This window comes from Nicotiana tomentosiformis, chromosome 6 (assembly GCF_000390325.3).
Source record: "Nicotiana tomentosiformis chromosome 6, ASM39032v3, whole genome shotgun sequence".
NCBI lineage: Eukaryota > Viridiplantae > Streptophyta > Magnoliopsida > Solanales > Solanaceae > Nicotiana > Nicotiana tomentosiformis.
In genome coordinates, this window is record NC_090817.1 from 9,707,111 (window position 1) to 9,726,402 (window position 19,292).

Genomic DNA, 19,292 nt, shown 5'->3' on the forward strand with positions numbered 1-19,292 from the left:
CTTTCTTTAAACATTTCCGGAATCCGGGCACATGGGCCCGGGGGTGAATTTTAAGAATCTTGCAATTTAGGTTGGGTAATCACTTAAATGGTTGAATTATGAACTTTTGAGCATAGATTGATTAGTTTATGTAATGTTTGACTAGCTTCGAGTCGTTTGGCGTCAAATTTGGAGGTTTGAGCGCATTCTTGAATTGGGAAATAGGCTTTGAGACGAGGTAAGTCTCCTTCTTAACCTAGTAAGAGGGAATTAACCTCATAGGTGAATTAAATAAATGTTTGTACCTAATTTTGGGGATACATACGTACTAGGCGACGAGAGTCTGTACGTAGCTACTATTATGCTATTGTCCGGGTAGTCTAGGACCTGTATCATGCTATACTTTGGAATGTTTGTGCCCTTACTTGCTAATATAATCATGCAGTCATGATAGAAATTGATAAAAGAATTGTGTAAAGTTAAATTCACTTACTTGAAGGTTTGTATGAGATACTTGACTATAAATGAGAAACTTGTGTTTTCTTGAAAATAAATTGTTATTTGTGGATCGGGCCGAGCGTCTCGGTAGTAAATAGATACATCTATGGTTCGTGCCGTTCGAACCTCCGGCAGTGCACAGTTTAAATATTTTATTGGATAGGGTTGTACGACCTCGGCATAATTGCGCATGCTAATTATTTGGAAAGTTTCCACGATTTATTATGCTTAAATGCCTTGAAATGTAAGTTGCTAAATGGTATTACTGAAATTTAAGTTATAATTATGAAAGAAGGACTTATCTCTTCCTGTTGTTGAACTGATAGTACCATTCATGATATCCATGCTTAGCATAATACTTTTATTACATTATTATTGGCCTAGTAAGTGTCAAGTCGACCCCTCGTCGCTACTTCTTCGAGGTTAGGCGGGATACTTACTAGGTACATGTTGTTTATGTACTCATACTACACTTATGTACTTAATTGTACAGGATCTGAGGCTGATGCATCTAGTTACTCGCCCGGCGCGCATACCTGATCTTGGACCGAGACTTCACGGTGAGCTGCCCCTTCTGAGCCGTCCAACTGCATGTCGGAGTTTCTCGTTTATTTTTATCTGTCTATTCTATTTTAGACAGTAGGATAGTCATCTTTTGTATATTCTACTAGTTGCCCACACACTTGTGACATCAGATCTTGGCACGTATTAGTAGACTTTGATTTTTGGGTTGTAATTCAATAGTTATAACTGCTTTTGGATGTTTCCGTTTATTTGCCTTAAAATCCTTTATTTATCAAATGCTTTAAATGTAAGTAAAGCTAAATGTTGGAATTTCTTAATAAACGAAAATGGGAAATCACTAAGTTGTTCACTGTTGGCTTGTCCAACAACGGTGTTGGACACCATCACTGCCTGGCATAGAGTTGGGTCGTGACAACATGTTATCAGAGCACTAGGTTCACGTAGGTCTCACAAGTTATGGGTAGGCCTAGTAGAGTCTTGCGGATCGGTGCGGAGACGTCCGTACTTATTTTCGAGAGGCTATGGGGTGTTAGGAAACTACTCATTATTCATCTCTTATCGTGCAATTGATGGTATACTAAATTTCCTTCTTTTATTCTCTCACAGATGGTGAGGACGCGCACGGTGGACGTTTCAGACCCAGAAGGAGCTGCTCCCCACGTTGCTAGAGGCAGAGGCAGAGGCCGGGGCAAGGCACCGGCCTGAGGTAGGGGACGAGGGCGACCCAGAGCTTTCCCAGTAGCACCACCAGTGGATCCAGTGGAGGATCCCATTATTGAGGAGCAGGGCGAGGTACCTGCCGCAGAGCCAGCCACAGTAGATTTCATGACAGCACCGGGCTTTCAGGAGGTCATGGGTCGTATGATGCGGTTCATGGATACCATAACTCAGACTGGTTTATTTCTAGTGGATCCAGCCACATCTCAGGCAGGAGGGGGAGCACAGACCCCTACTGCTCAAGCACCTCGGCACGCAACTGCGGTATATCAAACTCCGGGTGCACTACCCGTGGGCGGAGCCCAGCCAGTTGCGACAGCTGCACCTGAGCCTAGACTGACTGCGGATGGCGATCCGCATAAGTTATTGGACAGATGGACTAGGTCACACCCTCTTGTCTTCGGAGGCGAGTGTCATAAGGATGCCCAGTATTTCATTGATAGGTGCAGGGATAGACTGCACAACATGAGGATACTGGAGTCTCATGGGGTTGACTTCACTACTTTCCAGCTGGAGGGCCGGGCCCGTAGATGGTGGCAGTCTTATCTTCTTGGCAGACCAGCTGGTTCTCCTCCCATAACTTGGATCCAGTTCACACAGCTTTTCCTGGATAGGTATATTCCACCATCCGAGAGGGAAGAGTTGCGGTATCAGTTTGGGCAGCTTGAGCAGGGTCAGATGTCAGTGACCGACTATGAGGCAAGGTTTTTTGAGTTGTCTCGCCATGCACTTATGATACTTCCTACGGACGTAGAGAGAGTACGGAGGTTTGTTGCGGGGCTGCACTCCGGTATTAGGGCTAATATGGCCCAAGAGGTTGAGATGGGGACTTCTTATCAGTTGGTGGTGGAGATAACTTAGAGGATTGAGAGCTACCGTCATAGGGGGAGAGAGCAGATGCAGCCTAGAAGGCACCCATATTCATCACCACTACATTCTCGGGGTGCTCCAGGACGCCCATATTTCAGTGCCATGCCAAAGAGTTCTTACCGCCCACCAGCCATCCAGGGTTCTTCTAGTGGGTACTCAGGTCACTAAGGTTCTTCCAGCTCCTATTTCAGTGCCAAGACGGAGAGTTCATACCGCTCACCGGCTATTCAGGCTTCTTCTAGTGGGTCGCCAGGACATCAAGGTCAGACATCAGGGCAGCAGATCACCGCACTGAGGGGCTATTTCGAGTGCGGAGATCTCGGTCACATGAGGAGATTCTGCCCCGGGCAAGGCAGTGCAGCAGGGCCAGTAGCCCATGATTTCAGCATCGGTTGTCTGGCCGCCCAGAGGTGGAGGGCAGGCTGGTAGGGGTCGTCCTAGAGGTGGAGGACAGGCGGGGAGAGGCCAGTCAGCTACTATTCAGTCAGGCGGGGGCCAGACCGCCGGTGCTCCAGCCAAATTCTATGCTTTTCCGGCCAGACCAGATGCATTGGCCTCAGATGTTATGATTACAGGTACTATTTTTGTATGCGGTAGGGATGCTTCGGTATTATTTAATCCAAGTTCTACCTATTCATATGTGTCATCTCTATTTTCTCAATTTATGGATATTCCTCGTGTGTCCTTGGGTACTCCTATTTATGTGTCCACTCATGTGGGCAACTCTTTGGTTGTGGATCGGATCTACCGGTCCAATGTGGTCACGTTTAGTGGTCACGAGACTAGAGCGGACCTTCTGTTGCTTGATATGATCGACTTTGAGGTCATCCTGGGCATGGACTGGTTATCTCCATATCATGCCATTCTTGATTGCCATGCCAAGACTTCTACCTTAGCGATGCGAGAATTTTCGAGATTGGAGTGGAAGGGTTCCTCAGTTAGTATAGCTAGTCGGGTCATCTCTTTCCTAAAGGCTCAACATATGGTCGAGAATGGTTGTTTGGCTTATCTAGCTTATGTTCGGGACACCACCGCAGAGTCTCCGATGATTGATTCAGTTCCAGTAGTTCGGGAGTTTGCCGATGTGTTTCCTTCTGACCTTCCAGGCATGCCGCCAGATTGTGATATTGATTTTCGTATTGATTTGGCTCTAGGCACCCATCTTATATCTATCCCGCCGTACCGTATGGCTCCGAAAGAATTGAAGGATTTGAAGGAGCAGCTTGAGGAGTTGTTAGTAAAGGGGTTTGTGAGACCCAGTGTATCACCTTGAGGTGCACCAGTGTTATTTGTGAAGAAGAAATATGAGACTATGCGGATGTGCATTGATTACCGCCAGTTGAACAAGGTTACCATCAAGAACAAGTACCCGTTACCGCGTATCGATGATTTGTTTGACCAGTTGCAGGGTTCTAGGGTGTTTTCTAAGATCAACTTGAGATCAGGGTACCATCAGTTGAAGATTCGGGACTTAGATGTTCTGAAGACTGCCTTCCGTACTAGATATGAGTTTCTAGTTATGTCCTTCGGTTTGACTAGTGCCCCAACGGTGTTTATGGATTTGATGAATCGGGTGTTCAGGCCTTATATTGATTCTTTTTTCATTGTGTTCATTGATGACATCTTGATTTACTCACGTAGCCTGGGGGACCACGAGCAGCACTTGAGAGTGGTACTTTAAACATTGTGAGAACAGGAGCTATATGCTAAGTTCTCCAAATGTGAGTTTTGGCTGGAGTCTGTGGCATTCTTGGGGCATGTTGTATCAGGAGAGGGTATTAAAGTGGATCCCAGGAAGATTGAGGCAGTTCAGAGTTGGTCTCGTCCCACTTCGGCGACTGAGATGAGGAGTTTCTTGGGGTTAGCATGCTATTATCGCCGGTTTGTGGAGGGTTTTTCATCCATTGTAGCACCTTTGACTAGATTGACCCATAAGGGTGCTCCGTTCCGTTGGTCCAAGGATTTTGAGGCGAGCTTCCAGAAGCTCAAAACAACTTTGACTATAGCACCGGTTCTAGTGTTGCATTCCGGCTCTGGGATGTATACGGTATATTGTGATGCTTCACACGTTGTCTTGGGTTGTGTATTAATGCAGGAGGGGCGAATTATTGTATATGCTTCGCGTAAGCTGAAGATTCATGAGAAGAATTATCCTGTTCATGATTTGAAGTTAGCCGTGATTGTTCATGCTCTTAAGATATGGAGGCATTATCTATATGGGGTGTCATGTGAGGTTTATACTGATCATCGCAGCTTACAGCATTTATTCAAGCAAAAGGATCTCAATTTAAGGTAGCGTAGATGGCTTGAGTTACTGAAAGATTAAGACATCACCATTCTTTATCATCGTCGCGGATACCTTAAGCAGGAAGGTAGAGAGTATGGGTAGCTTGGCATTTATTTCAGCGGAGGAGAGGCCACTAGCTTTGGACATTGTATCCTTGGCTAACAAACTTTTGAGGTTGGATATTTAAGAGCCCAATCGAGTTTTTGCATGTGTTGTTGCTCAGTTTTCATTATTGGAGCAGATCAAGGCCCGATAGTTTGATGATCCACACTTAGCAGTTCTTAGAGAGACGGTACTACAGGGTGGTGCTAAAGAAGTTTTTATTGGCGAGGATGGTGTTCTGCGACTCCAGGGTCATCTATGTGTTCCTAATGTTAATGGATTGAGGGAGAGGATTCTAGAGGAGGCACACAGTTCTCGGTATTCTATTCACCCAGGTGCTACGAAGATGTATCATGACCTGAGACAGCATTATTGGTGGCGGCGGATGAAGAAAGACATAGTGGATTATATAGCTAGGTGTCTAAATTTCCAGCAGGTCAAGTATGAGCACCAAAGGCCAGGTGGCCTACTTCAGCAGATGGCTATACCTGAGTAGAAATGGGAGCGTGTCACTATGGACTTCATAGTTAGATTGCCGCTGACCTTGTGGAAGTTTGATGTTTTTTGGGTCATTGTCGACAGATTGACCAAGTCGGCACACTTCATTCAGGTTGTGACTACATATACTTCAGAGAAATTGCCCCAGATTTATATTAGGGAGATAGTTCGGTTGCACGGTGTGACTGTTTCCATCATATCAAATAGAGGCCCTCAGTTCACTTCACATTTCTGGAGAGCCGTACAGAGTGAGTTGGGGACCCGTGTAGAGCTCAGCACAGCATTTAATCCACAGACCGACGGGAAGTTAGAGCGGACAGTTCAAATATTGGAGGACATGCTGAGAGCATGCGTGATTAACTTTGGGGGATAGTGGGATCAGTTCTTGTCGTTGGCTGAGTTTGCTCACAATAACAGTTATCAGTCCAGCATCGAGATGGCACCATTTGAGGCTTTATATAGTCGACGATGCCGTTCTCCCATCGGATGGTTTGAGCCCAGCGAGGCTAGGTTTTATGGTACTGATCCGGAGAAGGATGCCTTGGAAAGGGTAAAGTTGATTCAGGAGCGACTTCACACAGCACAGTCTAAACAGAAGAGTTACGAGGATCAGAAGGCGTGTGATGTATCATTTATGGTAGGCGAGAAGGTTCTCTTGAAAGTCTCGCCGATGAAGGGTATTATGAGATTTGGAAAGAAGGGCAAGTTGAGCCCAAGGTTTATAGGACCATTTGAGGTGTTGAGGCGAGTTTGGGAGGTTGCTTATGAGCTTGTGTTTACCTCCTAGCCTATCAGGGTTCAATCAGTTTTTCACGTGTCTATGCTCCGGAGGTATCATTCTGACATGTCACATGTGTTAGACTTCAGCACTATTCAGCTTGATAAAAGCTTGGGTTATGATGAGGAGCCAGTTGCCACTGTTGTTAGACAGGATCGCCAGTTGAGATCCAAGAGGATTTCCACGGTAAAGGTTTAGTGGAGGGGCCAACCAGTCGAGGAGGCGACCTGGGAGTCCAAGGAGGACATGCGCAGCAGATATCCACACTTATTCAGCACATCAGGTATGAATCTAAACTCGTTTGTGGACGAACGTTTGTTTAAGAGGTGGAGAATGTAACGACCCGACCGGTCGTTTTACTTTCTAGAACCTCATTTCCCTAAATAAGACTTCCCGTACTTGCTTTTACTGATTTATGACTTACAGGGATGGTTGGTTCAGGATTTAGAAGAGTTTGGGTCGAAATCGGAACACTTAGTACCTTAAGGTTGGCTTGGAAGGCCAAGTTTGACTTTGGTCAATATTTTTAGTAAACAACCTCGGAATCGGGATTTGACGGTTCCAATAGGTTTGTATGATGATTTCGTACTTGGGCATATGTTCGGATCGGGTTTTGGGTGACTCGGGAGCATTTCGACGCCTGATAGTGAAAGTTGGTTCTTGAAGGTTTTTGAAGTTCTTTAAATTTGGTTTGGAGTAGGTTTTGGTGATACCAAGGTCTGAATGGAATTCTGAGACTGGGAATAGTTCTGTAATGTTATTTAAGACTTGCACACAAAATTTGGTGTCAATCCGAGTAGTCTAAGTATGACTCGACGCGTTTGGAACGATTTGAAAACTTGAAGTTCAAAGTTTGATTCAATTTGGTTTTGGGGTGTGATTCTTTGTTTTGTTGTTGTTTTTCGTGTTTCGAGAGTTTGAGAAAGTCCGTATTATGTTTATAGACTTGTTGGAGTAGTTGCATGGGATCCCGAGGGGCTCGGGTGCGTTTCGGATCACCCGAAGTTGAGTTGAAACACACCAAATTTCTGCTTCTGGTTTCCTTCTTCGCGAACGCGATCAGACCCTCACATTCGCGATGAAGGATTTGGGGTGCTGTGGACTGGGCAGCTTTTTCCCTTCGTGTTCATGTGCGCAGGACCACGTTCGCGGAGGTCTGGGTCATCTAGCCTCGCGTTCGCGTGACCTGGCTCGCGCTCGCGCAGAAGAGGCTGAGCCGGTGGCCGATGTTCGTTCTTCGCATTCCCATAGGGTAGGCCAAGCGAGCCTTCGCGTTGCTCCTGTCATGTTCACGATGGGTAAACTTTCCTGGGCCTCGACTGTTTGCATTCGCGATGGTGAGGCCTCTTCCGCGATCGCGAAGAAGGTAGACCTAGGCAGAAACGTTTTAAAAAAACAGGACTTAGGCTATTTTAGCTCATTTTCTTCCATTGTTGGGCGATTCTTGGAGCTCTTAGAGAGGGGATTTAACTTAGCACTTTAAGGTAAGTAATTTCTACACAATATGTGTTAAATACATAGTTTATGGGTAGGTAATAACATGTAAATTAGTGAAAATCATGGGTTAAGGTGAAAACCTAGGTTTTTGATTAAAATGAGATTTAACCACGAAATTCATTACGGAATTTAGTAAGAATCATATATTTATGTTTCTAAGGTTCTGGGTAACAACTTTCTTTAAACATTTTCGGAATTCGGGCACGTGGGCCCGGGGGTGAATTTTAGGAATCTTACAACTTAGGTTGGGTAATCACTTAAATGGTGGAATTATGAACTTTTGAGCATAGATTGATTAGTTTATGTAATGTTTGACTAGCTTCGAGTCGTTTGGTGTCAAATTTGGAGGTTTGAGGGCATTCTTGAATTCGGAAGTAGGCTTTGAGATGAGGTAAGTCTCATTTCTAACCTTGTAAGAGGTAATTAACCCCCATAGGTGAATTAAATAAATGTTTGTACCTAATTGTGGGGGCTACGTACGTACGAGGCGACGAGAGTCCGTACGTAGCTACTATTATGCTATTGTTCGGGTAGTCTAGGACCCGTATCATGCTATACTTAGAATATTTGTGCCCTTACTTGCTAATATAATCACTTAGTCGTGATAGAAATAAATTGTGTAAGGTTAAATTCACTTACTTGAAGGTTTGTATGAGATACATGACTGTAAATGAGAAACTTGTGTTTTCTTGAAAATAAATTGTTATTTGTGGATCGGGCCGAGCACCTCGGTAGTATATAGATGCATCTATGGTTCGCATCGTTCGACCCTCCGGCAGTGTACTGTATAAATATTTTATTGGATCGGACCGTACGACCTCGGCATAATTGCGCATGCTAATTATTTGGAAATGTTCCACGATTTATTCTGCTTAAATGCCTTGAAATGTAAGTTGCTAAATGGTATTACTGAAATTTAAGTTATAATTATGAAAGAAGGACTTATCTCTTCCTGTTGTTGAACTAATAGTACCATTCATTATATCCATGCTTAGCATAATACTTTTATTACATTATTATTGGCCTAGTAAGTGTCAAGTTGTCCCCTCGTCACTACTTCTTCGAGGTTAGGCGGGATACTTACTGGGTACATATTGTTTATGTACTCATACTACGCTTCTATACTTAATTTATAGGATCTGAGGCTGGTGCATCTAGTTACCCGCCCGGCGCGCATACCTAATCTTGGACCGAGACTTCACGGTGAGCTGCCCCTTCTGAGTTGTTTAGCAACATGCCGGAGTTTATCTTTTGTTTTTATCTGTATATTTTGTTTTAGACAGTAGGATAGTCATCTTTTATATATTCTACTAGTTGCCCACACACTTGTGACACCAGATCTTGGTACGTATTAGTAGACTTTGATTTTTGTGTTGTAATTCATTAGTTATAACTGCTTTTGGATGATTCCATTTGTTTGCCTTAAAAATCTTTTATTTATCAAATGCTTTAAATGTAAGTAAAGATAAATGTTGGAATTTCTTAATAAACGAAAATGAGAAATCACTAAGTTGTTCACTGTTGGCTTGTCCAGCAACGGTGCTGGACGCCATCACGGCCTAGCATGGAGTTGGGTCGTGGCAAATAAGTCCTAAAACATCATACGAACTTAGTTGAAACCTCAAATCACATAAAACAACGCTAAAACCACGAATCATACCCCAATTCAAGCTTAAGGAACTTAAGAATTTCCAATTTCTATATTCGATACCGAAACCTACCAAATCAATTCCGGTTGACCTCAAATTTTGCACACAAGTCATAAATGACATAAAGGATCTATAAAAAATTTCAGAATTGGATTCCGACTCCGATATCAAAAAGTCAACTCCCCGGTAAAACTTCTCAAAAATTCAACTTTCGCCATTTCAAGTAACATTTCACTACGGACTTCCAAATAATTTTTCGTACACGCTCCTAAGTCCAAAATCATCATACGGAGCTATTGGAATTATCAAAACTCCATTTCGGGGTCGTTTACACATAATTCACTATCCGATCAATTAGTTCAACTTAAGCTTCCAAAACAAGAATTGTTCTTTCAATTAAATCCTGAATCATCCGAAAACCAAAATTCACCATCCTTGTAAGTCATAATACACATTTTAAAGTTGCTCGAGACCATAAACCATCGAACGGAACGTAAATTTTTAAAACGACAACTCGGGTCGTTATAACTTACTGGGTACCATTGTGGTGTACTCATGCTACTCTTTTGTACATGTATTGTGCGCAGATCTAGGTGCTTCTTATCAGCCCCGCTACTAGCTAAGAGTGCTTGCTATTGTACGGAGACTTCAAGGTACATTTGTCACGTCCGCAGAACTCGGAGTCCCCCTCTATTCTCTCCTATGTCATTTACCTTCCGTACTTCTTTTGTTAGACTCTAGTGTATAGAGATACTAGTTTTCTTCTGTAACTTGTGACTTATGATGTTTCGGGTTTTGGGAAGACTGTGTATTTATAGAGTATTGGTTATTGTACATGCCGAGCGGCATTGTTACTAGTTATTTAGATATCCACTACTGTTAGTTGTCAAGTTTTTTACTTTCGTTTTGTTATTTTTCGTAATTTGTTAGGCTTACCTAGTAGTAGATACTAGGTGTCGTCACGACGTTATACGGAGGGAATTTGGGTCGTGAGACATTTTTTGGTTCTTGGAAACCAACACTTCAAAGATACGTTATTCTTTGTTTTATAAAAGGCTTTGATCAATATTTTAGCGATATCTTTTGCCACGAAAATATCTTTTATTTTCCCCATAAATTCTGCCTTTAAAGTATACTTTTTAATTTGTCTATTTTATTGTTGTTTATTAAATTTTCTAACAACCTTTTTCTCCTAAAAATAAATTCTATATCGAATAAAATTATTATTTAATTATTTTTTGAATATAATTCAGTAAAATCAATTAAAAGTTTACTTCCTAAATCCCTCATTATTTGAACTACAATATAAAAAGTTTTATTTTTAAAGGGTGAACTCTATTTTTAAACGATAAATAAAGGCGAATGATATTTCGCTTAAGACATTCGTCCTTTTAGCCTACATGAGTATACGAAATTGAATAACTACTAATTCAAAACATATATTTTCAAGTAAAGATACTATTTTTATTTGTAAAGGGAAATAATATATATAATATGAAGAAGTGCATGAAGTCATTCTTAAAATGTATTCCAAGATCTAATCTTCTTTTAAAATTTAGTTTCTAAACGCTCAATGGATTTAATTTTGGTTATATATGTATTATAAACCTGACATTATGATTTAGAGTGAATCAAAACCTTTGATCAACAGAATGGCAACAACAATACAACAATAATAACCCAGTATAATCTCATTAGTAGGGTCTGGGGAGGGTAGTGTGTACGCAGACCTTACCCCTACCTTGGGGTAGAGAGGCTATTTTCGATAGACCCTCGGCTCCCTCCCTCCAAAAACTCTCCACCTTGCTCTTGGGGTGACTCGAACTCACAACCTCTTGGTTGGAAGTGGAGGATGTTCACCATTAGAGCAACCCACTCAGAATGGCATAAATGCAAAATAAGAGATTACGACTAATAGCAATAATCATCATTAGAATTTTCCTAATATAATAGCAATAATCATCATTACTTTTTCTGTGATTCTTTAGAATTTTAAATTTATTAGTATGGGGTATACGCGCAACGCGCGTACTCTAATACTAGTACTATATTAAAAGCACGAAGGCCTTTAGCGAAATGTCATTTGCCTTTTCTACCCTTTAAGAATATATTTTATATTGGACAAAGTAGTAATTTTTGTTATTTTCCTAATATATAGGAATTGTCATTTAATTATTTTTCGAATATTAAGGGACAATCATTTAATGATTTGCCTAATATGTACGAATAGTCATATAATTATTTTCCGAGTAAAATCCAGTTTACCCCCTTAACTTTTAAGGCTTGGAAAATTATAACTCCTTCACATTTTGAATGGGAACGGCAACCCCCTTATGGAATCCAATGTACCCCCTTAACCTTTAAAGGTTGAGAAACTATACCCCTTTACCTTTTGAATGGGAACAATAACCTCCTTGTACTCAAAATATGAAGTAAATTTCAAGGGCATCTCAACTCTCCCTTAGAGCTTTTGTCCATGTAGCAAGAGTACTCGGCTTTATTCCCATAAATCCCAGAATGAACAAAATGGCACCGCACAGGAAATTTCACAAAACGTTAATCATATATCGTCGCTAGTAGAATGTGTCTTCCCCTACATGGCTTTAGACCATTCTATAAGGCACCACATAATGAATAATGAACATACTGAAAGATGAAGTGCATACCACATGACTACAAGAACAAAGTTTAAAAATGAAAAAGCACTAATACATTCTAGTAACTTAAAAAAAATGAACATACTTCCCTGCCATTAAATAAATATAAGTACCAAATAACTTCAGTTGTTATAGGGAAATAATGAACATGTTGGAATAAACTCAATCACTCATTGAATATATTAAAAAATACCATGACCTTCGTGTATGCCAAATGTTCATCGCTTGAAAGACTAGAACTGGGGGACTATCTATATTACTTAGCAGCTGATATGGATATGCCTTGGATAGTTGGAGGTGATTTCAATATGGTCTTACATGAAGATGAAAAGATATGAGGTCTTCCAATATACCCTCTGAATATGAAGACTTTGCCTTCTGTGTGAATTCCTGTGGTTTGTTTGACATTGGATATAATGGTAGCCCTTTCATTTGGTGGAATGGTCGACCAAATGACCAATGCATCTTCAAGTGGCTTGATAGGATCTTTGTCAACCTCTCTTACCAGAATCTCTTACCAAATCTAGAAGTTCAACATCTAATAAGGACAGGCTCAGATCATGCACCGTTGCTGAGGAGTTTTGGACAGGAAGCTATGAAATTTGTTAAGCATTTTAAGTTCCTTAACTTCTGGTCTACTCATGACACGTTCACATAAGTGATGAGGCAAAACTGGGTGACTGATTTTATTGGTGATCCTTTCTTGATGTTCAAACAGAAATTAAGGGGACTAAAATCAGCACTTTCACAATGGAGTAAACTTACTTTTGGGGATATCTTCAAACAACTTGCTATTATGTAAGATATTGTCAGAGTTAAGGAGATTCTATTTGAGGAGGAACCGACAATTCAAAACAGGATTGTCCTTCAACGAGCACAAGCTGAACTGAAAAAATACCTGAGCATTGAAGAGCAATACTGGAAACAAAAGGCAGGATTGAACTGGTTTGCTGAAGGTGATAGAAACACAAGATTGTTTCACAATCATGTCAATGGTAAGCGGCAGAAAGTTAAACTCAAAAGGATTCAGAACGAAGATGGGAATTAGCTTGAAAGCCAGGATCTTATGGCTACTACTACTGTAGAGTTTTTCAAGAACCAATTTACACAAGAAAGTGATACTACATGCTTTGAACTTCTTAACAATGTACCTTCAATGGTGACAACTGATTATAACTTAGAGCTATGCAGGTATCCTACTCTAGAAGAAGTAAAGAAAGCAGTTTTCGCATTGTCTGGTGATAGTGCAAGTGGAGTTGATGGTTTCACTGGATTATTCCACCAAAAGTGCTGGGACATTGTGGGAGCAGACATCTTTATGATGGTTAAAGCTGTTTATAGAGGGGCTTCACTACCAAAATCCATAACACATACTAACTTGGTGTTACTGCCTAAGAAACCACAAGTACAAACCTTCTCAGATCTAAGACCCACAGTCTTAGTAATTTTATCAGCAAGGTCATATCCATGGTATTATACAATAGAATGGAGAAGGTATTACCATCCTTGATTTTTCCAAACCAATCTGGCTTTATGAAAGGAAGGAGTATCTTTGAAAATATCCTGCTCACACAAGAAATCATCATTGATATAAGGATGAGAGGAAAACCAGCAAATGTGGTAATCAAGCTTGATATGGCAAAGGCATATGACAGAGTTAATTGAAAATATTTACTATGGGTTTTGAGAAAAATGGGGTTTGCTGAGCATTTTATCAACATGATAGGAAACTTATTGATCAATAATTGGTATTCAGTGCTAATAAACGGGTAAACATCATGGTTTTTCAAATCCAGTAGAGGAGTGAAGCAAGGAGATCCTTTGTCTCCTGCATTGTTCATTCTATCAGCAGAGGTCCTATCAAGATCACTGAATAAGCTATTCTTAGACAGGAATTTCATTGGATTTGGAATGTCAAAGTGGACAGATCCTCTAAACCACTTGTCTTATGCAGATGATACAATAATATTTTCATCTGCGGACCCATACTCATTACAGAAAGTAATGGAAGTACTCACAAAGTACGAACAGATCTATGGTCAACTAATCAACAAATCAAAAAGTTCTTACTACATGCATACAAAGGTGGGAAGGAACTTATCTGATTCTGTTGGCTCTATAACTAGTTTCCAAAAGGGGTCCTTCCTATTCACAAACTTAGGATGTCCAATGTTATACACAAGGATAAGGAAGGACTACTATAACGATCTCACAAGTAAGGTGGAGGCAAAACTTCACTCCTACAAAGGGAAACTACTGTACATTGGGGGTAAGGCTACACTTATAACCAGTGTGCTTCAAAGTTTACCTACACACATTCTGTCAGTCTTGGATCCTCCTGACAACGTTCTAGAACACTTACACAAGATGTTTGCTAGATTCTTCTGGAGTACTAACGAAGAAAGAAGAAGTAGGCACTGGACAAAGTGGCTAAACTTGTGTCTGCCAAAGAAAGAAGGCGAATTAGGTTTTAGGTCTCTATTTGATGTTTCAAGATCGATGTTTGCAAAATTATGGTGGGATTTCAGAACGACTAAGTCTTTGTGGTCCAATTTTATGTGGAATAAATACTGCAAGAAGTAAATCCCTACATTAGTACAATTCAAAGATGGATCACATGTTTGGAGGAAAATTTTAAAAGCTAGGGAAGAGGTGGAGCATGAAATACTTTGAAAAATTAATAAAGGCTCTACAAATGTCTGGCATGAAAATTGGACTGGTATTGGAGCATTATACCATGTTGTACCTCCAGATTTCAACATCAAAGAAGAACTCCATGAGGTGGCACAGTTGAGAATAGAGAATGGATGGGATGATCTGTTGCTACATCATACATTTCTAGAAGATATAGCATATCACATAAAGCAAGTAATTTGCTTTGATGATACTGATGCAAAATGGGATACACCTAAATTGATGCCAACGACTTCAGGTAAATTTACAGTTAGTAGTGCATGGAACATTGTGAGGCATAGGGAACCAACTAATCATGAACAAAAAAACCTTTGAACTAAGGGCCTACCATTCAAAATAAATGATTCCAATAGATGATTTGTGGAGAAGAAATTGTTATCATATGGCTTCAAAATATTGGTGCTGCTTTCCCCCACAATAAGAAACTTTAAAGCATATTTTCCTCACAAGTTCAACTGCATCAAGAGTGTGGAAGGTCTTCTTACAGGTTGTTGGAATTGTGGTCAATTTGATACAGCTTCATCAAGTGATTAGAGCATGGTGGAATGCTGAATGTTGTCCAAAGTTAAGGCCACTATACCAGGCGTCACGACCCAATTTTTCCTCCGTTTGGTATCGTGATGGCACCTAGTCATAGGGACTAGGTAAGCCTAATGTTAATTGAAACAACAACATTATTTAAATAACATCTAGCAATTTAAATAAAAATCTCTTACAATTCCCAAAACTAGTAGTATAAGTCATAAGCTCTACAGAGTGTTTGCTAGAAAAGTTCTAAATATAACTATCCAGAAATAAGAATAAACAGTGCAAAATGAAAACTTGAAGGTGACTCTGAAGCCTGCGAACGTAGCAGCAGGTTTACCTTGAGTCTCCACAGCAACGACCCGCACAGCTGCTAACGACAAATACCTGGATATGCACAAAAATATACAGAAGTGCAGAGTGAGCACACCACAGCGGTTCCCAATAAGTATCAAGACTAACCTCGGTGGAGTAGTGACGAGGAACAATCAAGACACCCACTGGTCTAATAAACTGAACAAGTATAAGTATATGAACAGCAGAAATATGATATCTACATAAAGACTATGAAATATGGCTCATAATAAAGTAATGGCAATAAGAAAGGAAACAACAAGTATCAGCGGAATATCATGAAAATGACACAGAAAAGTGAATGGAACACAACCTAAATCCGGAATCACAAATACAACAAGGACAAGTAATAACTCAGCAACTACAACCGCGTTTACATCAGGTTTTAGTCAACAACTCCACGAGATACAACCTCGGACAAATCACAACTCATGGGTCTCAATACCTGAACCCTAACACTTGGCATCATGTGCCCTCATAACATCTCATAATCGCATTGGCGACTCATGTGCCAATAGAGCCATTCTCACATAGAAGGCAAGTAAACAAGGGTGAGCATCTATGCTCAACAATATCAATAACACCACTTATCTGATAAGAGTTCTTAACTACGTGTATGCTTGTGCAAGTGTCTTAACATAGTCCATAGTGACAAATAAGCATAAGTAAAAAGAACGGGACATTACGTAGAATATTTTCTCATAGCTTTCACAAGATAAAGCACACATAGGTACGTGTACCACTACACAAATATCAACAACAACAACGCCCCCAGGCCATCACAATCATCATAAATCAATCCCTGACACATCCCACCTTGTCTCGCCACGTGTGCAATAATAAGGTAAGTGCCCGCCTTGTCTCGCCACACATGCATAACAATGTTCCCACCTTATCTCGCCATATGCGCAACCCACATATACATATATAACCCGTCTTGTCACGCCGCATGTGCAAATATCAATAGTAATAATAGCACGGCATAAACCTCGTGCGATCCCATAACAACAACCGCACGGCAGAAACCTCGTGCATCACAATAATAACAACCGCACGGCAGAAACCTCGTGCATCACCACAACAAGAATAACAGTAACAATGGAAATAATACAAAGTACGACAAGTAAATCAACTCAAGAACTTTAAATCACAAGAAATGGTAGAACCAATTCACAAGGAATAACCACAGTAACGAATGCTAGGCGTAAAGAGAACAACTCAACAAGGGAAAACTAATATGTAGAAAAGATCCCACAATATACATTTCAACAATATGGAAGCTAACACGAGTCAAATAATTCCAAATAAAACAGGTCAACTAAAATATAGGATATCTAACTTCTTTTAAGGTTGGCCAATTAAGAGAGAGATACAACATCTCCAATTAAGGATAAGCAGTATAAGGATAATCATTTGCCTCAATTAAGGATGAATAATTAGAGAAGAGATAATTATAATTTCAGATAAAGATAAGCAGTTAGGGAAAAGACAACACGTCAATAGAAGAGATACAATTTCAGTTAAGGCACATATGAATCAAACAAACAAAAAGAGTGGATCATGAAGTAATTAATTCTAATTAAAGCAAGTAGAAGTGAAACTGGAAATTAAGAAACGTAATCATAACGAGAAAAACTGCATATTCAATGAATATAAGGACCTAAGAATCCCTAAAAGGCCAATTTTCCATAAATAAGTCTGGGCACGTACTTGTCACCTCGCGTACACGAACTACAATTAGCATAGAAGACTCAAATCCTAAGGGGTAGTTTCCCCACATGAAGTTAGGCAAGATACTTACCTCGAGCCAAGCTCAATCAGTCTGTAAGAATGCCCTTTCCTCGATTATCCGACTCTGAATGGCCCAAATCTAGCCAAACACAATTGCATATCATGAATACAACCATAATAGACTCATTGAATTAATGAAATCATTACTTTAACAAAAATTCTGAAATCCGCCCTAAAAAGTCGAACCGAGCCCACGTCTCGGAATCGGGTAAATGACCTAGAACCATCAGTTCAAAAATAGGGAAAATGACCTGTAACCCATCTGGAACACACCCGAGGCCCCCGGGACCCCATCTAAACACACAAACAAGTTCCATAACCTAACACGGACTCGCTTGAGGTATCAAATCACATCAAACAACGTCAAAACTACAAATCGCACCATGAATCGGACTTATGAACTTCTAAAAATTCCAACTTCGAAAACTCGTGCTGAAACCTATCAAACCAACCCGGAATGACGTCAAATTTTGCATGCAAGTTCCAAATAATATAACGGAGATGTTCTAATTCTCGGAATCGCATTCCGACCCTGATATCAAAAAGTCCACTTCCAATCCAAATCTCTAAAAATTTAACTTTCGCCATTTCAAGCCTAAATCAGCTACAGACCTCAAATTCACAGTTCGAACATGATCCTAAGTCCAAAATCATCCAACGGAGATAATGGAATGGACGGAACTCCATTCCAAAGTCGTTTTCACAATGTTCCGACTACGGTCAAAATCCTAAGACTTAAGCTTCTGTTTTAAGGACTAAGTGTCCCAAATCACTCTAAATTATCCGGTAACTGAAATCAACCATGCACATAAGTCAATAAACATAATATGAACCTACTCAGGGTCTTATGCCGCCGATCGGGACTTAAATTCTCAAAACGACCGGCCGGGTCGTTACACCAGGCAACCCCGACAATTATTTCATGGGAACTATGGAAAATGAGGAACACAATTAAACATGGAGAAAAAGCTACTTGATTCAACATGGTAGTGCACGAGGTTAATAATACTCTACATTATCTGGATAAAGTAAGGTATAATTGGATGCAAAATATACCTTTACAGTGGACAAATAAGATTAAGTTTTTTGAAGCTTATAAACCAATTATTATTACCAAAAGAGTTACTTGGCAGATGCCCGATGCAAGATGGTTCAAATGCAATACTGATGGGGATTCTCGAGGAAATCAAAGACTAAGCTCCTATGAGTTTTGCGTAAGAGATTCTACAGGGGATGTTATATTTGTGAAGGCAGAGCAGATAGGGGTATCAACAAGTTTGGTCACTGAGGCAAAGGCATTAATGGAAGGCATATTGTACTATTTTCAAAATCAGCTGCATCCTATGATAATTAAAACAAACTCACTGGTCTTAAAAACGATTACTGAAGGTCAATGGGCAGTTCCTTGGAGTATCAACAAAGAACTGAAGAAGATTAATAAAATAAAAGGGCAGTTCAATGTCATTCTTCAGCATGTCTTCAGGGAAGGCAATGCAGTGGCAGATTTTCTAGCTAACTTAGTATTCTCTTTTGCAGGTACACTAGAATTCAAATCTTTCTACGACTTCCCTGTTGCTGCTAGGTCACTAATCAATTACGACAAGAGCCAAATACCAAATCTAAGGATTAGAGTGGCAAGAAACAGAGGATCTGTACCATGACATACATTTTCAACATCTGTAACCACTGACTTCATATCTCAAACAACAATCAGTAACACTCTGTATTGATATGCCTTCATACAAATTGATATTGGTTTTATTTACTGCACTTTGTGTGGTTGATGCATCGGAGTATTGGAAGACACTTTACTTGTTGATTATAGCTGCTAATGCACAACCATATACCAATGTATGTCGTCTACTGCTTCT

General features: G+C 40.4%; 2 protein-coding genes across 2 annotated transcripts; both read left to right on the top strand.

The window, feature by feature from the left end:
* Nucleotides 1–12,391: 12,391 nt before the first annotated feature.
* LOC138893549 (uncharacterized) lies at nt 12,392–13,105 on the top strand. The gene is made up of 2 exons (XM_070178172.1): nt 12,392–12,705; nt 12,871–13,105. Exons 1-2 carry the CDS (start codon nt 12,392–12,394, stop codon nt 13,103–13,105), a joined length of 549 nt encoding a protein of 182 aa, XP_070034273.1.
* Nucleotides 13,106–13,123: 18 nt separating this feature from the next.
* On the top strand, nt 13,124–19,082 carry LOC138893550 (uncharacterized). The gene is made up of 4 exons (XM_070178174.1): nt 13,124–13,551; nt 13,854–14,524; nt 14,810–15,000; nt 18,486–19,082. The coding sequence occupies exons 1-4, from the start codon at nt 13,124–13,126 to the stop codon at nt 19,080–19,082; spliced, it is 1,887 nt and encodes a 628-aa protein (XP_070034275.1).
* Nucleotides 19,083–19,292: the final 210 nt, after the last annotated feature.

Coding starts and splice junctions, on each gene's coding strand:
- LOC138893550 (XM_070178174.1), top strand. CDS start 13,124: ATGGCTACTACTACTGTAGAGTTTTTCAAGAACCAATTTACACAAGAA. Junction 13,552..13,853: donor TATACAATAGAATGGAGAAG/GTATTACCATCC, acceptor TTTCAAATCCAG/TAGAGGAGTGAAGCAAGGAG. Junction 14,525..14,809: donor AAAGAAAGAAGGCGAATTAG/GTTTTAGGTCTC, acceptor TTGTACCTCCAG/ATTTCAACATCAAAGAAGAA.
- LOC138893549 (XM_070178172.1), top strand. CDS start 12,392: ATGAGGTCTTCCAATATACCCTCTGAATATGAAGACTTTGCCTTCTGT. Junction 12,706..12,870: donor TTCTGGTCTACTCATGACAC/GTTCACATAAGT, acceptor AGATATTGTCAG/AGTTAAGGAGATTCTATTTG.